General features: G+C 33.9%; 1 protein-coding gene across 14 annotated transcripts in view; it reads left to right on the top strand.

Moving 5' to 3' along the window:
- Window positions 1–15890, top strand: part of ZNF280D (zinc finger protein 280D) — a 326315-nt gene that overhangs the window by 231331 nt on the left and 79094 nt on the right. For all 14 annotated transcript variants that reach the window (XM_029236538.1, XM_029236531.1, XM_029236529.1 and 11 more), the window contains 4 exons: window positions 842–976; window positions 2791–3098; window positions 3575–3715; window positions 10635–10697. In XM_029236538.1, coding sequence (XP_029092371.1) covers window positions 842–976; window positions 2791–3098; window positions 3575–3715; window positions 10635–10697 — 647 coding nt within the window. The remainder of the gene's footprint in view (window positions 1–841; window positions 977–2790; window positions 3099–3574; window positions 3716–10634; window positions 10698–15890) is intronic.

Raw genomic sequence — 15890 nt, 5'->3', positions numbered from 1 at the left:
TTTAACCTTAAATTAATTAAAATAAAATAAAATTTAAAATTTGTTTGCTCAGTTGCACTTGGCACATTTCAGGTGCTCATTAACCACATATGTCTAGTTGATACTGTATTGGGTAGTGCAGCTCTAGAACGTTTTCATCATTGAAGGAAGCTTTATTAGACAACACTGCTTTATACAACCATTGCTATAACAACTTTCTCTGAAATCTGTGGTTGGCTATTTGAATTTATTTTTCCAACTTGTCAACCAACTAGAAATAGCAAAAATTAAAAAGAATGTACTCTTTTATAGGATAAAAATGTAGTATAGTTCATTTTCACAGTATCATGTGTCTAAGTACTTTAAAATTATAATTAAAAGAGCTTTCATCCCTGGTGGCGCAGTGGTTGAGAGTCCGCCTGCGGATGCGGGGGACGCGGGTTCGTGCCCTGGTCCTGGAGGATCCCACGTGCCGCGGAGCGGCTGGGCCCGTGAGCCATGGCCGCTGAGCCTGCGCGTCCGGAGCCTGTGCTCCGCGGCGGGAGAGGCCACGGCAGTGAGAGGCCCACATACCGCAAAAAAAAAAGCGAGCTTTCATAGCACTATTGAGAGAACTTTAATTAGAATCTATTGATGCAACTTTCATGTTCAATTTCTGGATAGTAACAGACATTTTTGAAACCTAAATACTAATGCAAAGAATGTTTTAAAAAATAAAACCATATTTTGCTATTATATATGTTAAGAGATGTAAAATACTAGTTTTAAAATTAGTATCATTAAAATTAAATCAGCAGTTTCAGGACACAATATTTGTGGTTGTAGAAATTATTTTTCTTCACTTTTTCTGTTTTCTAAACAGAAAAAAGGAATACATCGTTGTACAAAATGCAGACTACAGTTTTTAACATGCAAAGAGAAAATGGATCACAAGACTCAGCATCATCGGACATTTATAAAACCTAAACAACTAGAAGGATTGCCTCCAGGAACAAAAGTGAGTTCAAATATGCTGTATTTTAACATTTTGTATGATAATAGACAACTCCTGCCTGGTTTTATTTATTGAATAGAATACTTTAAAAATGATTTCTGATTTAATTAAGACTTTAATTTTAGGTTTTACCATTCCTATGTTTAGGAATAAAATTTCTAACCATTGCTTTTTGGTCAGTAGTGTGTGCAACTCTAGAGTGGTATTCCTTTGTAAAAAGTATAGCTAGATTAACTGTTCCAGGGTTAATGGGTTATGTCAATGTTACATAGGCTATTTTGGAGCTATTCCAGTTGGCAGTGTATATGTCATTTTTATCTGTTAAACTGTAAGATGCTTGAGATCAGGAATCATGTTTTATTTATCTTTGTGTCCTCAGCATCTGGTATAGTGCCTTGAATGCTGTAGGTTCTCAGATGTTTATTGAAATTGTTATTACTGAGTCTACTCTCAGAGAAGCAAGTTCTGCTGCTGGATAGCATTATGTTTTAAGTGAGCAAACACATGTCTGACTGCATACTGATGATTGTAATTTACTTTTCCCTTTTTGCCTTATATACCTCTGTTTTTTCTGACTTCTTTATACACAGTCAGCTCTTGAATATTTGCTCCAGTGGAGGGAAACAGAGGCATGGATAATCCAAAGTGAAATAATCCCCAAAACATTTATATTTGGCTTTGGGTTCTTACCTTTGAATGTGGGTATGTCTGTTATTTGAATTAACTAAAACAATATAAAGCCATGCTCTGAAGACCTAGAGCAAGAGAAGCTATCCAGCATCCTTCCCTGCAATCCATTCATTCCATGCTGGGACTAGACATGCAGAACACTAATGTAAGCAGTGCAGTCCTCTCTCATATTTTCCCTTAATAATAATAATAATAATAATGATACTAAATGTTTTTATAGCACCTTAGAATTAGGCTTTTGTTATGTTTATTCATATATTCTATTATTTAATCCATATAGTAAGCCAGTGAGGTAGACGAGGGAAGTATTGTCCCTTATTATAGATAAAGAAGCTTAGAGAGGATGTTACTGATTCAAGGTCACATGGCTAGAAAGGAGTGGTATTAGCTTTAACCTCAGGTCTTTTGATTCCTAGTCCAATGCCTTTGTATGATACTAAAGCACATGTTTTTCATGGTACTTCCTCATAGGCTGTGGGCGGGGTGTATAGTCAAATGATTAATGAGAAAGTTGGAGCAGTTGTGTTTTTCATTGTCAACCAGCAAATATAATTTCTTAATACCAAATGTTAAGTCTTGTTATTAGCTTCCTTTAAGGAAATTCTAAGTATTATTAAACTCGCCCTGCAGTATAGTGAATTGATATAACCCCTCACATAACCTTTGTAAACATAAATCCTGCCCAATGAGCCCCTGGAAAGAAGTCACATTTACTGTAGATCTCTTTGTTTTATAGTTGTCGAAGGGTAACACAGTCCTTTCTAGGCTTTGAGATTTAAATTTTGACCTCTGTGTTTGTGAATTTTTAGTTATATCAGAGCATAGAAATAGCTATGGAATGTGCTCTTTTAATATTCATATAATTTGCTTTAACTCCTAATTATCCATTAATAACTCTTAACATATAACTGATATCAGTACAAAAATGTAAGATTACAAGTGAGTAAATATCAAGTTTAATTTCATTTAATTGATATGAACATTTAGAATAAATGGAAGACTTACCAGTTACAGTTTATACTTGCCCTTTCCAAAAACTTGATGTTTAACTTTTCGTTATGCAGTGATATTTTAACAGTAATGCAGTGATTAATTTTCTAAAGCAAATATTATCTTCATTTTTGTAGGTTACTATTCGAGCTTCAGTTGGCCCTCTTCAATCAGGATCTTCAACTACACCTACCATTAGTGCAAGCACTTCTACCCTTCAGCTCTCACCTCCAAGGACTAAAAATATAACTGCTAAAAATCCCACAAAATCTAACACAAGTAAACCTAATATAACTAAATCCATTACAAGTAAACCTAATGCAAGTAAGCCTAATGGAAGTAAATCTAAATACAAATCAAAAATATCTAATATGCAAAAGAAACAAAGCACATTGGCTAGTAGCAATAAAAAAAGTAAAGTCAATACAGCATTGAGGAATTTAAGGTAATCTTTTATTCTTGATACACAATACTAATTTAATCTTAAGTATAAAAACTTTATTTAATATAAATTTACCCTATTACACAACTCTCTTGTACATTTATACATTGTCACTTAAGGCCAAGCAAATAATAAAAAATATTTTTTACAACAGTTGAAAAGTACTTGAATTACTGTTTTTCTATAATATTCATTTATTACAGTGGTGTTTTATGTTGTGCTTATATCTTGTGATGTTTGAATTGGTTAATTTAACCAATTGATTAATCCCTTTTTTCCAGTAAGAAACATTAGCTGATATTAGATTTTTTATACTTATTCTAGCTGCTGTTCCATAGCAGATTTTTCAAATAATAAGTCTCTGTTTGAAGATGTTAATTTAAACACCTTAGCTTTAATTAACAGAAAATTAATAAGGTGGTCCCTTATTATTTTTGTTTTAAAATATATTTTTATCATTTTCTTTATATCTCTATAAGGTGTCGTCGGGGAGTTCACAAGTGCATTGAGTGTTGTTCTGAAATAAAAGATTTTGCAAACCATTTTCCTACATATGTCCACTGTAGTTTTTGCAGATACAACACTAGCTGTAGCAAAGCCTATGTGAATCATATGATGAGGTAAGATGAGTTAAACATCTATAATTACCAATTAAAATTACAGTTCAGCAAGTTTGTTTTGGAAAACAGTTATCCTATTAGAAGTCAGTTTTTCTCTTCTAAGAAAACTTCTAAGATGATTCCTGGCACTATTTTTCAGCATAGTAATTCATGAAGTTCCTGGAAACTCGAATTTTAAGAACAGTTAGACTAATGAAATTAGGATAGGTTTGTTAGGGAAAATAGTTTTTCTATGGGAATTTTTTTTCCTACAGAACTTTGAAACATGGTTACTTCCAAAGACAGAAAAGTAAATGTTTTAAGTATATTTATGAAACAAATACATGTAATCATGAGTGTTATTCTCTTCAAAGCAGTCACTTTGAGAGATTCCAGGGTTTTCAGTGATGTTAGACACTTCATTGAGTCTGTTTCTCTCTCTCTTTTTCTCTGTAATGCATCTGTCTGTCCATCCATCCATCAAGCCATGTCTCCTTGCATTCATTCAGTGGAATGAGAGACTATTTCGGTCATGATGCCATTGTTGGAATTATTTTTCTTTAATTCATTCAACTTAGATAATTAGAGTATTCTATGCAGAGAGCACCTTCATAGCCTATGGGGCATCCTTCAGGATGGATTTTTATTTTTTTAAAAGTAGTCAAAAATTGGGACTTCCCTGGCAGTCCAGTGGTTAAGACTCTGCACTTCCAGTGCAGGGAGTGTGGGTTCCATCCCTGGTCAGGGAACTAAGATCCCACATGCCACGTGGCGTGGCAAAAAAAAAAAAAAGAAAAAAATAGTGAAAGATTATGAGAATAAAACATTTAAAAAATAAATAAATAAAATTTTAAAAAATAGTCAAAAGTTGTTCAGATATAAGCCAGTTAGGTTGATTATTCAAAGTGAGGTTCCGTTTTTTCTAAAGTTAGAATATGATTAATAAAAGTGATTTTCTTATAGACCTCTGTGTTACTTTCTGGTCATTATCAGGTACTCCTTTCAAGGACTCTCCCACGTTTCTTGATGGCTCCGGCACCTCTCTCACAGTTTTTTAACCCCCTTGATGACTAGCCTGACATTATGGTAACTTGACTTCTTTAGTGCCAGTGCTTTACATCACCTTTAGACTTGTACCCCCTTTCTTACCACAGTACTATTTTAATCTTGTCATAAATACTGTTCATTTCTTTTGAATTCCCATTTCCCAATGACTTTCTGGGCTTTGAGTTCTTTTTCCAGTCCAGCAGCACCTATCTAACTATAGTCATCCTCACCCTCAGGGTCATCTGTTTTGATTGCTGCTTTGTTTTTGTTCTAGAATCCTTTACACATTTAGTCATGCTTACCTGGCATAAAGGCCAAAGACTTGACCATCTTCTTCTGAACTTTATGCTCAATTCTAGACCCCCAAATAGTGCTTGATTCAGTCAACTCTGACTCATGATCTTTAACTTGAATTGGGCCCTATCTTTTTATTTTTAAATACTTCTTTATTCTTACCTACAGTATCTGATTAAACATTTTTTTGGTACTCTAAAGATTTTATTTTGGATTCTCTTAGTTATTAACATGGCCTACAAATACACAGTTGGAGGTCATCCTTTTAATTAATCTTTTCAGCCTCAAATTTTTTTCCTGTTACATTTATCCAGGCATTAATCTCAGAAATCAAACATGTTCTACTTCTCCAGAGTTAACCCTGCCCCTTATCTCCTCTAGTTCTTCCACAACTTCATTCAGTTAATTTGCAACTTCATCTTCTATCTACCAGGTTCCTTCTGCTTACAGATGATTTCAGGTATTTTTTTTAAGATGAGGGAGACTTGTCCTTACTCCCTACTTTCCTTATCTCTTGTCTTCTTATTACCATGAACATTTGTAAAAAGTATTTGTTACTAGCATATTCATGATTCATTTCTTTACCTTTTAATTTGAGTATCATCCTCACGTACCAACTAACACTGCCCCTTTAAAGATTATCTGTCAAGTACCGATCCCCGTATTTATTCACATTTTTTCAGTCTTACTACTCTATGACTTCTTTAGAGTCATTGTTGTCACTCACTTTTGAAACTGTTCTCCTCAGCTTGTGTTTAACCGTTACCACTATTTTTCTTCTTCCTTTTTGCCTGCTCCTATTCATTGCCTTCCTTCAGCTCTTCTCGCCTCCTTACATTTCCTTTCTTCGTAATGTAACCACTGTCACTTTTACCTTTCAACTTTGAATCTTCCAGTTTCATTCCTTAGTTTTCCTGAGATCTAACTCTGTATTTCTAATTATTTCGTGTTTTGTTTTGTTTTTACCTTTGACTCATTGGCATCTAAAAAGAACCTAAATAAACCAAACATTATCATCTTTCCAGAATTCACTTTACTGCCATCCAATACTCTTTCAGGGCATCATTTGTGTGAATGTGGAATACCAGCTGGAAAAAAATTCACTGTTGCAAGTATCTTAAGCTTGTGAAGTTCCCTTGATCTGCCACTGTGCATCATGGCTTCCTGAGACAACACCTTCTGCATTATGCCTCTCTGCCTCCCACCTACTACAGTGGACTACACCTATAATCCATTTCCTCTAAACCAGGCCCCGGCCATCCTTTCCCAAGTGTACTTCTGTGTTGAATGTCTCTTGTTCTTTGACAAATGTATGGCTCCCCAAATACGGCCTTAATTCTGCCCTTAGTTTATAGGGGATCAAATCGGAAAATATTTTGTGTTTTCCTAAGCCAAGGGTCATTCTACTCTTCCCTTTCCCATTTATCATAGACTTCTCATTTGTCCTATAAAACCTCCACATCCATTTTATTCTAAAACATTTCCAGTTAGCCCAACTCCCTTCTACCCTTATCCCAATTCCCAGTGAGCCCCACCCCTGCACTTCATTGTCAGGACACACAGTCTTATTCATGGGTAGCCTCATGTGGAACTGAAAGCTTCCACTGCCACTCTTAGGGTTTGGTAAATCACTTTTCCTTTTTCTCTACTTCATATGTACCCTTGCCTCACTCACTGCCTTAGGTATCTCCCATTGAATGGCCCAACCACTACTTCTTCCCAGTGTGAATTCTTGTTACAGGCTTGAGTTTTATATGTACAGAAACTTCATTTTTTCCAGAGGATGAGTCCCTTAAATCCCTATCCCATACTACCTCTGTACTCTCAATTGGTCTTTTCCCCTCCAGTCTCAGACTGCTCTTCTCCAGAATAAACTTTCTCCCATACTCATTTTTGACAAGTGGCTTTTCCTTATTCTTTGTTAGTCCCTGGAATACCCCTGTCCTTCCTTTCACTTTACCTTCTTTGAAGTGTCTGATCACCACAACCACTCACAGGGATCATTCCTTGCTTTGAGTTGTGTGCCATTCATCTGTTCTGCCTTTTGTTATTTTTGTTTGTATCTGTATTATCTCCTTGAGAAGAAGGGGCTCTTTGTATTTACCATGTCACCTAGCACATTACAAACAGCAAGTGAGAGTCATTATTGTAATTATAAAAGAAAGCCTCTAAATAAAATCTCAAAAGAGGATATTAAAAAATCTTATGCAGTTGGAGCATTTTTGGAATAAGACTCTTACAAAGAAGAGCATCATTAAACATATAATTTTTAAGTGATTTTTTGAAGAAGTAGCATTATTTGGGTTTGGTTGTTTAAATTATTGCACCCTGTTTGCTTTTAGCTTTTAGGTAGCAGTAGAAGTCACCTGAAAAAATGAAAATGCATTACTGTGTAATATTGCTATTATTCTTCAACATTATGTATAAGAAAGAAGGCTTTTTTCTCTACATGTAATAGAATTAAGGTAACAGCCATAAGTACCTAATATCTCTTTCTGTAGCAGAGCTTACTGTTTGCTAAGAAGTGTGGTAAGCTGGTGGTGAAGAATCTGACAAATCTGGATTTGAAACCAAGCTTCACCATTTATTTATTACGTGTGTGACTTTGGGCAAATTACTTAACTGATTCCCATTTTCCTTTTCTTGAAGAGAAAGTTACTGTGATTATTAGAGGAAATGTACTTAAAGTGCTTAATAAAATGATTTGCACTTAGGAGATATTCAAGTAATTTTAGGTATTATTTCTAAATTGTCATTATTCAGTATCGTAAAGTCCTTGCCTTTAATTTTCACAATTTAGTAGGAGAGGTATATTTACCTAGCTTAATGTGATAAACAAATGACTGTGAGAGCCCAGAGAAGGTAACGATGAATTCTTTAAACAAGAAATGAGAAGGTATTGTATAAATGACATTTCATTTTAGGCTTTGAAGGATGATTTAAAATTTTTCCAAGGAAAAAGAAAGCTGGTATAACAATTTGTTCCTATATAATAATAAGACAGATTCCTGAATTAATTTTTATAGGATATGCTTTAGTTCATTATATTTTTATATAGATTTTTTGGCACTAAATAATAGTCATTAGAAAAACAGTTAAGATTATTGTGATGGCATCATAAATGGTCTTCTGTCCCCAACCCACCCCTTCGGCCCTTTTCCATTTCTTCCTTTCTTTTGTTACTAATATCTGGTCAGGATATTTTTTGGCCTAAAATCCTTTACCTTCCTAATATTAATAGGATGAAGTTCAAATTTTCTGGAGAATGTAAGACCTTTTAATATCTAATTCCTAACTACTTTTCCAAGAGCCTTCAACTCTTGTTTTCTTTGCTTTGCCTGGAGTAAGTCAGTATATGGACCTTCCTAACTGAAATGTACTACTAATTGTGCTGACTTCTCCATTTACCTGCAGCTTTCCCTCATGCAACCACAAAACTGTGTGTGTGTCACTGTTGATGTTTATCCTGTGATAATGAATATATATTCACTTGTTTAGCAAATGTTTATTAGGCATTTATTCTGTGCCAGATGTTTTTTGATAACCTTCCCCCCCAAACCCTGGACCATGAACTCTAAGGCAAACAACCTGCTTTATTGTATCATCAACCTCCAGTTTGGTGTCTTAATAGTAGGCATACTGTCAATATTGTTGCATACTTTTGTACTTTTTCAGAGGTAAACTTTTTACTTGTATCAAAGCAAGATGGTCAAAGGGAGTTTTTTTTGCCTCTAGTCTTATTGAGGTATAATTTATATACAGTAAAATTCATCTATTTTTAGAGAATAGCTTAATGAGTTTTGATAGTTATGTATATATAGTCTAAGTAGATGGTGACTTTTCAAAACCTAGATTTTAATGTTATGTTTTACTGTATCGTAATAAAAATCTTAACCTTTTTTTTTCCTTTATTAGATTATTTCCCTATTGTTATTAACTTTACACAGGTCTATTAGGAAGAAGAAAGGTGGTTTTTTTTCCCTCTGTTGGTGAGCTACAGATCCACTTTTCCATTCCTATAATACACAAAACTAGAAGAATGGAATTTGTGTAATAAATATAAATAAAATGACAGTATAAGTCTTTTTTTATAGGTAGGGAACTCTAAATTAAAGCTGGATTCAGACAACTAAAATTTTAAAAGTACCAACATTTTAATAAGGTGCAAGTTATAGACAGAAATGGAAGCCATCAAAAGACCCTAAAACGTAATTTTTTCCTCTCCTCTTACCAAATAAACCGAAACAGTCTGTTGAGAAGGAAGAAAGAGCTTTTAAAAGTTACTTTTAAATCTCATTAAAAAAATAATTTACTTGGTTCACATTATTTGGGAATCAGATAAAATCTGGGACACACTCTGAGGAAATACAGTTATGTGCACAAATTTTTGCATATTATTTCAGTGGTTCCCAACCTCTTGATGGTTTCTTCCTAAAAAAACCATTCAATTATTTTTGTCATGTTATGCTGAATTTATAAACTCTTTAGTAGTAGTTATCCCCAGATTGAAGAAATAACTATTAAAAATCTTCTGAGAATGTTCTCTGGGGATTATAACTGGTCAGAGTATTTCTTTTCCCATACATACATGCTCTGCTGGTGATGGTTGCCTTGTATCTGAGACTTAGAATTGATTTGGTGTGTTGGCTACTTTAGGTCTATCATTGCAAGCTGCTGCTCTTCAAACTTTAGCTTGCATAAGAATTACTGAAAAAGTTTGTTAAAACAGATTCCTGGGCCCCACTGCCAGAGATTAATTCAGTAGCTATGTGGGAGGGGGGGTGGTCACAAGACTTTGCATTTCTAAATAAGCTCCCAGATGATGCTCATGTTACTAGTCTATGACTCCACTTTTATCTGTGCTAAGTAGTACTGTGCTAAGCCGATCCTGGTTTTCTAGTATAGGAAAGCTTTCCTTATCAGATTTAAAAGGGTGTGTAAAAGCTATCAGCATCAGCTACAAAGCTTGGTTAGGGGTTTTCTGTTCTGTGCTTAGGGGAAGCATTGTTTTAGCTCAAGAGTTCTGCTTTAATTTGTTTTTTTAAAAAAAACCTCTACTAGTAATTGCAAAGAATTCTAAATGTTTGATTTTACAAATCCATTTTACAAATGCCAACAGTGGCATTTAGCTCAACTACTGTTAACTTCCAGGATAATTTGGAATCTACTCCCCTTCCTCAACACAAACATGTTAAGTTGGTAAAGGATTTTTAAAATGATTCTTATTGGTAACCATTCATATTATAGCAAAAATGTTATTAGCAAAACTTTTAAATTGTTTTCAACTCTTAACAGTTGAAGAAAATAATTTGACATGCTTTACTTTTTTAAACTCTTAAGTATTTCCTTTTTTTATGTGAGGGTGAGGTGCTGATTGTATAAGAATATGCTTAGTGAAATACATTTCACTAGAAAATAAATAGATAAGTAAGAATGTAAGCTAAAATGCTGAAACAGGGATGATGAACATTATATTATTATTTATATCATAATATTTTATTCAAAACTAGAGATTTAAGTATAGACTTGATATATAGCTAATAAATTAATATGACTTACTGTATAGTAAAATTAATAAAATCTGTTTTGTCTCTCCCAGCTTTCATAGTAATCGTCCAAGTAAAAGGTTTTGTATCTTTAAGAAGTATTCAGAAGATCTCAGGTAACTAGTTGATCTTTTAAATTTTTTTCTATTGAAAAATTATGACTTAAATCTTTTGTATATAACATTTTTATTGAGATGCAGTTCATATACCATGCAATTCACACATTTAAATTATACAATTAATAGTTTTTGGTATATTCACAGAATTGTGCAGTTACCACAGTTAATTTTAGTACGTTTTTATCACTTTAAAAAGGCACTCTGTACCCGTTATTGGTTATCTCCATTTCCTTCCAATTCCTTTCATCCCTAAGCAACCACTAATCTACTTTCTGTCTATTTAGATTTGCCTATTCTGAACATTTCATGTAAATGGAATGATAAAATATGTGATCCTTTGTGATTTGTGTCTTCCATTTAGCATAATGTTTTCAAGATTCATCCATATTGTAGCATATATCAGTGCTTCTTTTTCTTATTGCTGAGTAATATTCCATTGTATGTATATATGATAGTTTGTTTATCCATTTAGGTTATTTTAACTTTGAATCTGTTATGAATATTGCTGTTGTGAACATTTGTGTACTCATTTTTGTTTGGACATGTCTTTTCATTTTTCTTTAGTATATATCTAGGATTAGAATTGCTGGGTTATATGGTAACCCTATGTCAAGCCTTTGAGGAACTGCCAGAGTGTTTTACAAAGTACCTGATTAGTCTATATTCTCTTGCTAAATTTGTTTCAGGGGTGACCAATGGTGTCAAGATGAAGTCTTCATGTATTTACACTGTAAAATGAGAACAAAAATAGGGCCGTCCAGCAATATTTGATTTAAAAAAAGATACCTAAAATATGTAGTAAAGTGACTAACACTTTTTCAGTTTTGAAGCAAATTTCTTAAACCACTAGAATTCTTGAAATTAGTATGTAGTCTGTATAATTCTTTTTCCTTTTCAAATTAAGTGTACAACTTGCTTACTGTGCAGAAAGAGCTGTTGATGAATATTTCTGAAGACACTGAGAATTTGGTTTTACCACACACTTAACTCAGAATTCACTGAGCACCATGTTTTTCATATTCTTCTGAATTCTTTAGACCCCACTGCTCTTTATTTTTGCTCATGTTGCCTTTGCTACCTGAAATATCAGTATGTTTGCTGCACCAAGCTAATCTATACAGATAAGGTTAACCAATAGTTGTTTTGATATTTTGGGTTAGTGGAAAAAATGGAAGAGGGGATAATATTATGTCTCAGGACCTTTGTACTTATTATTCTCTGTGACTAGTTTGCTCTTTCCCAGATTTTTGTATGATTAGCTCCTTTATCTCCTTTGGGTCTTTATTCTGATGAGTGAGCTTTTCCTTGACCACTTGATTTAAAATTATATCCTTTCTCCTGTGCTTTACCCTAGTGCTCTTTATCTCCTTTTTATGCTTCATTTTTCTCTGGATCATCTTTTATCATCTCATTCACTGTATATTTTGTTTATTTTCTGTGTCCTCTCACTAGAATGTGTGTGGTTTGGATTTTTGTCTATGCCAGGCATTGATAGTGATTAGGCACCCAGTAAATATTTGTTGAGTAAATTAATGTTTGCATTGAAAATGACTTATGTGGACAATAGGTCCCATCTATGATGTTGGACCAGTAGCTCACAGGGAGAGAAAAATTTGGTTCAGTTTTAAAAATATATTAGTACTAATTTTACAACATTTACTGAATTCAAGGAAATAGATTAAGCTATATTAGAGGTTGCCTATACTGAAAATTTTTATAAGAATGAAGAGTTTTATTGCATTCAAAAGATGAGATTTTTGATTTTCACCTCACTGTTGTTAAGTTCAGTTGTGTGTTTGGTTTTTAAATGAATCATATGATTTTAAACCTCTGGGATGTTTTTCTCTCAACTTGAATAAGTCTCAGATTGAAAATTTGCCTATTTCTGTGAATGGAACATAGAAACTTATAATTGTATAGAACAATAATTTTTGTAATTATTCTTTTATTGGAATGGAATATTTGTTCTTTAGCTATTTACTGTGTATCTACTAGGTCTATAATGTAGCAGATCCTGTAAAGATAATAGTAATAATGAAGAAGTCTTGGAACCAGCCTTCAGAGAATGTACATTTTATTGGGTGGGAGATAAGAGGTGAATGTAAATAACCACAATAAAGCAAGAGGGATTTTAATAAGTGCAGTGATGGTTGGTTTTTTTTCAAAGGGGAGCGAGATTACTTTACTTGGAATGATCTACATAGGTGTTAGTTTACTTGGCTTTAAAGGATGAGTATTGTTTACACTGATAGAAGAGGTACAGGTGCATTTGAGTTGGAATAATATGAATAGAGGTGCAGAAATGAAAAAGTTGAAGGCGTACAGAGGGGGAATGGTAGTAGTAAATGAATGGAGCATTGAAGTTATAGTGATAATATTGAAATTGGGGGCAATAGTTTTGAGCTTAGAGCCAGATTGTAAAAGCGTTGAAAATAAGGCTAAGGAGTTTGGACTTACTTTGGAGGGCACTGGACAACCTTTGATGTTTTATATAGAATTGAATGAAACTGAAGGAAGGTTGAATTTCTTCTCACCTTTAACAATAGGGTGAATTATAGATGCATGAATCCTATTGATTAGGACTTTTGTGGTAGTTATGAATAATCTAGTAAGGACTTGGGTTAGAATGCTGAGATAGTATTATATCATCTTTAAGAAACTGGGCTCTGGAATGAAAGTGCTTGATTTCAAACCTGATCTTGATCTTTACCAGCTCTGTGTCCTTGGTAAATTACTAAGCTAACTCCATCCTCTATTAAAAAGGTGATAAATTATAGCATCTACCTTTTATGGGTTGTTTAGATTTAGATGAAATGGTATGTCTAAAATTGTTAGACTAGCACAGAATAAGTACTCAATAAATTGTTGATATAAAATGCTTGACATACTGACTGTTTAAGGAAGAAGAGACAGAGATAACTATAGGTTGAGCTTTATTTTCAGAGGAAATGTCAGGGTATTTTCAGAGGCCAGTCAGGATAAGTTAATTTGGGAAGGAAGTACATGATTTTAGTTTTATGAAGGTCAGTTTTTTATGTGCCAGTATGACATCTAGGGGAAAATATAGAGCAGACTGTTAGACTAGAGCTTTAGGGGAGAAGTCAATCTAAGGTATATTATTTGTTTGTATTTGTATATTGGTAAAACATTTAAAATTTTAACGTATGTGATGAACTTCAGAAATGTATTTATGCTTTATTAATAAACTGACAATAACAATGATCACATTACATGATCTATTTTTTTTCCACCTAAGCAAAAATAATTTATTAGCAGGATTCCAAAGACCCTCATGGACCCCTAGAAGGAAGAGATACAGCCAGAACATACGAGGGAAACAGCCATCAGTTACTAACATGGCTTCTTTCTAGTCTGACCTGCTGAAGCAGGATGATTTTTGTCTGTTATTTTCTCTGGACATGAGTTCCATTCTCCTTTCTCTGTGTAGACTAGCTTTCTCTATTGATGACCCAAACATAGTATTCCTAGCTTCCCACATTTTCCCAGATCAAGAAATGTGATTATATATCCCAATTACAAATCCCTGTTCAGAGAAGGCTTGAGTTAGACATTCCATCCCTGGTCCAATTAACTATGTCGAGTGGAATAGGCATTTAGCTACTTACCATTGAGACTACTTTTAGTGTCTGTTGAGGGCAGTTTGTTAATAGAAAAAGACTGTAATTATTAAATTTAAGTATTTAAATCTTAACTTTCCTTAAGCTTAAAAATATTCCATTTAGAAATCTAGTACATTTAATAATCACTTTCGGGACTTCCCTGATAGTGCAGTGGTTAAGAATCCGCCTGCCAAGGCAGGGGACACAGGTTTGAGCCCTGGTCCAGGAAGATCCCACATGCCGTGGAGCAACTAAGCCCATGCGCCACAACTACTGAGCCTGAGCTCTAGAGCCTGCGAGCCACAACTATTGAGCCCGCGCACCTAGAGCCAGTGCTCCACACAGGAGAAGCCACCACAATGAGAAGCCCACGCACTGCAAGGAAGAGTAACCCCCACTCACCACAACTAGAGAAAGCCCACGTGCAGCAACGAAGAGCCGACGCAGCCATAATAAATAAATAGATTTATTTTAAAAAATCACTTTCAAGCGGGCCTTTAAATAATGTTTGATAAAGTTCATTTAAGCTGAACAGACTAGAATTTTTTATTTTAAAGTCTCATTTACACTTCAATTACCTTTAAACAATGTAACATCATTTATACATTTAATATATTTGATTTTCTTTTAAGCAGCTCTTCAGATGCTTGACCCCAAGCTCCCAAGTGCTTAACTCTAATAAACATAATAAATTAAACACAGTGGCTTTCTAAGTTCTCTGAAACATTCACATATTTTTGCAGGCTTAATATTTTAAAATAAAACTCAAAGCTAAAAGTTTAAACACATTTTAAATTAGAGTCTTAAGACCAATTTTACATACTATAATATGCCAATTATGTTTAAATACTTCAAATAGCAAATGCTGCACAGTTTGATCCAATAAGCATAAAAACTATTTGTGAATTCAAAAAAAATGTATTGATGACTATGGGAATTGCTTTCTAACCTTTTTGAAAATTTATAATCATTACATATTTAAGAACTACAGTACTCAGTGAAGTTTTGTTAAGGGAACAAGTAGTTTAGGTCCAGGCAAGTGGGCCAGTTCAGAGTACTGGGATGCTGAGGAACTCAGACTTTGGACTTCAATAGTGAATTAGCTACTTCAATTAATTCAGTGTTATATGAGAATAATACCAACCTTGGATGCTTGTGGTGAGAATAAACTAAATAATATATAGGAAAATCTTTAACACATAGTATACAATGATAGCAGCTACGACAATGATCTATTTTTAAAGCCTTCACATTTCTAATTTTTTCCTCACCTAGAAAACACTAGACAAATGTTCCATTAGAGCACAGACTGTATTTTTTGGTCGTCATTGTATTCACAATACAGTACACTAGTAGTACAGTATGTGTAACGACAGCCTTAGTAAATATACACTGACTAATGTATATATTGTACATTTATAATATACTGAACTCTTGTTTTGCAGATGGGCATAGGCACAAATAGACTGTGACTTGTCAAAGTGACCCATGTTGTTAGTGGAGCCAAGACTGGACTGTAGGTCTCTTGACTCTTAGCTTTCAGTAACTGGTATGAGAGAGAAAAGTTTAT

Source organism: Monodon monoceros, unplaced genomic scaffold (genome assembly GCF_005190385.1).
Source record: "Monodon monoceros isolate NGI ecotype Baffin Bay Population unplaced genomic scaffold, NGI_Narwhal_1 Super_Scaffold_21, whole genome shotgun sequence".
NCBI classification, from domain to species: domain Eukaryota; kingdom Metazoa; phylum Chordata; class Mammalia; order Artiodactyla; family Monodontidae; genus Monodon; species Monodon monoceros.
Note: the sequence above shows the minus strand (reverse complement) of the source record. Positions and strands in the feature narration are given on the sequence as shown.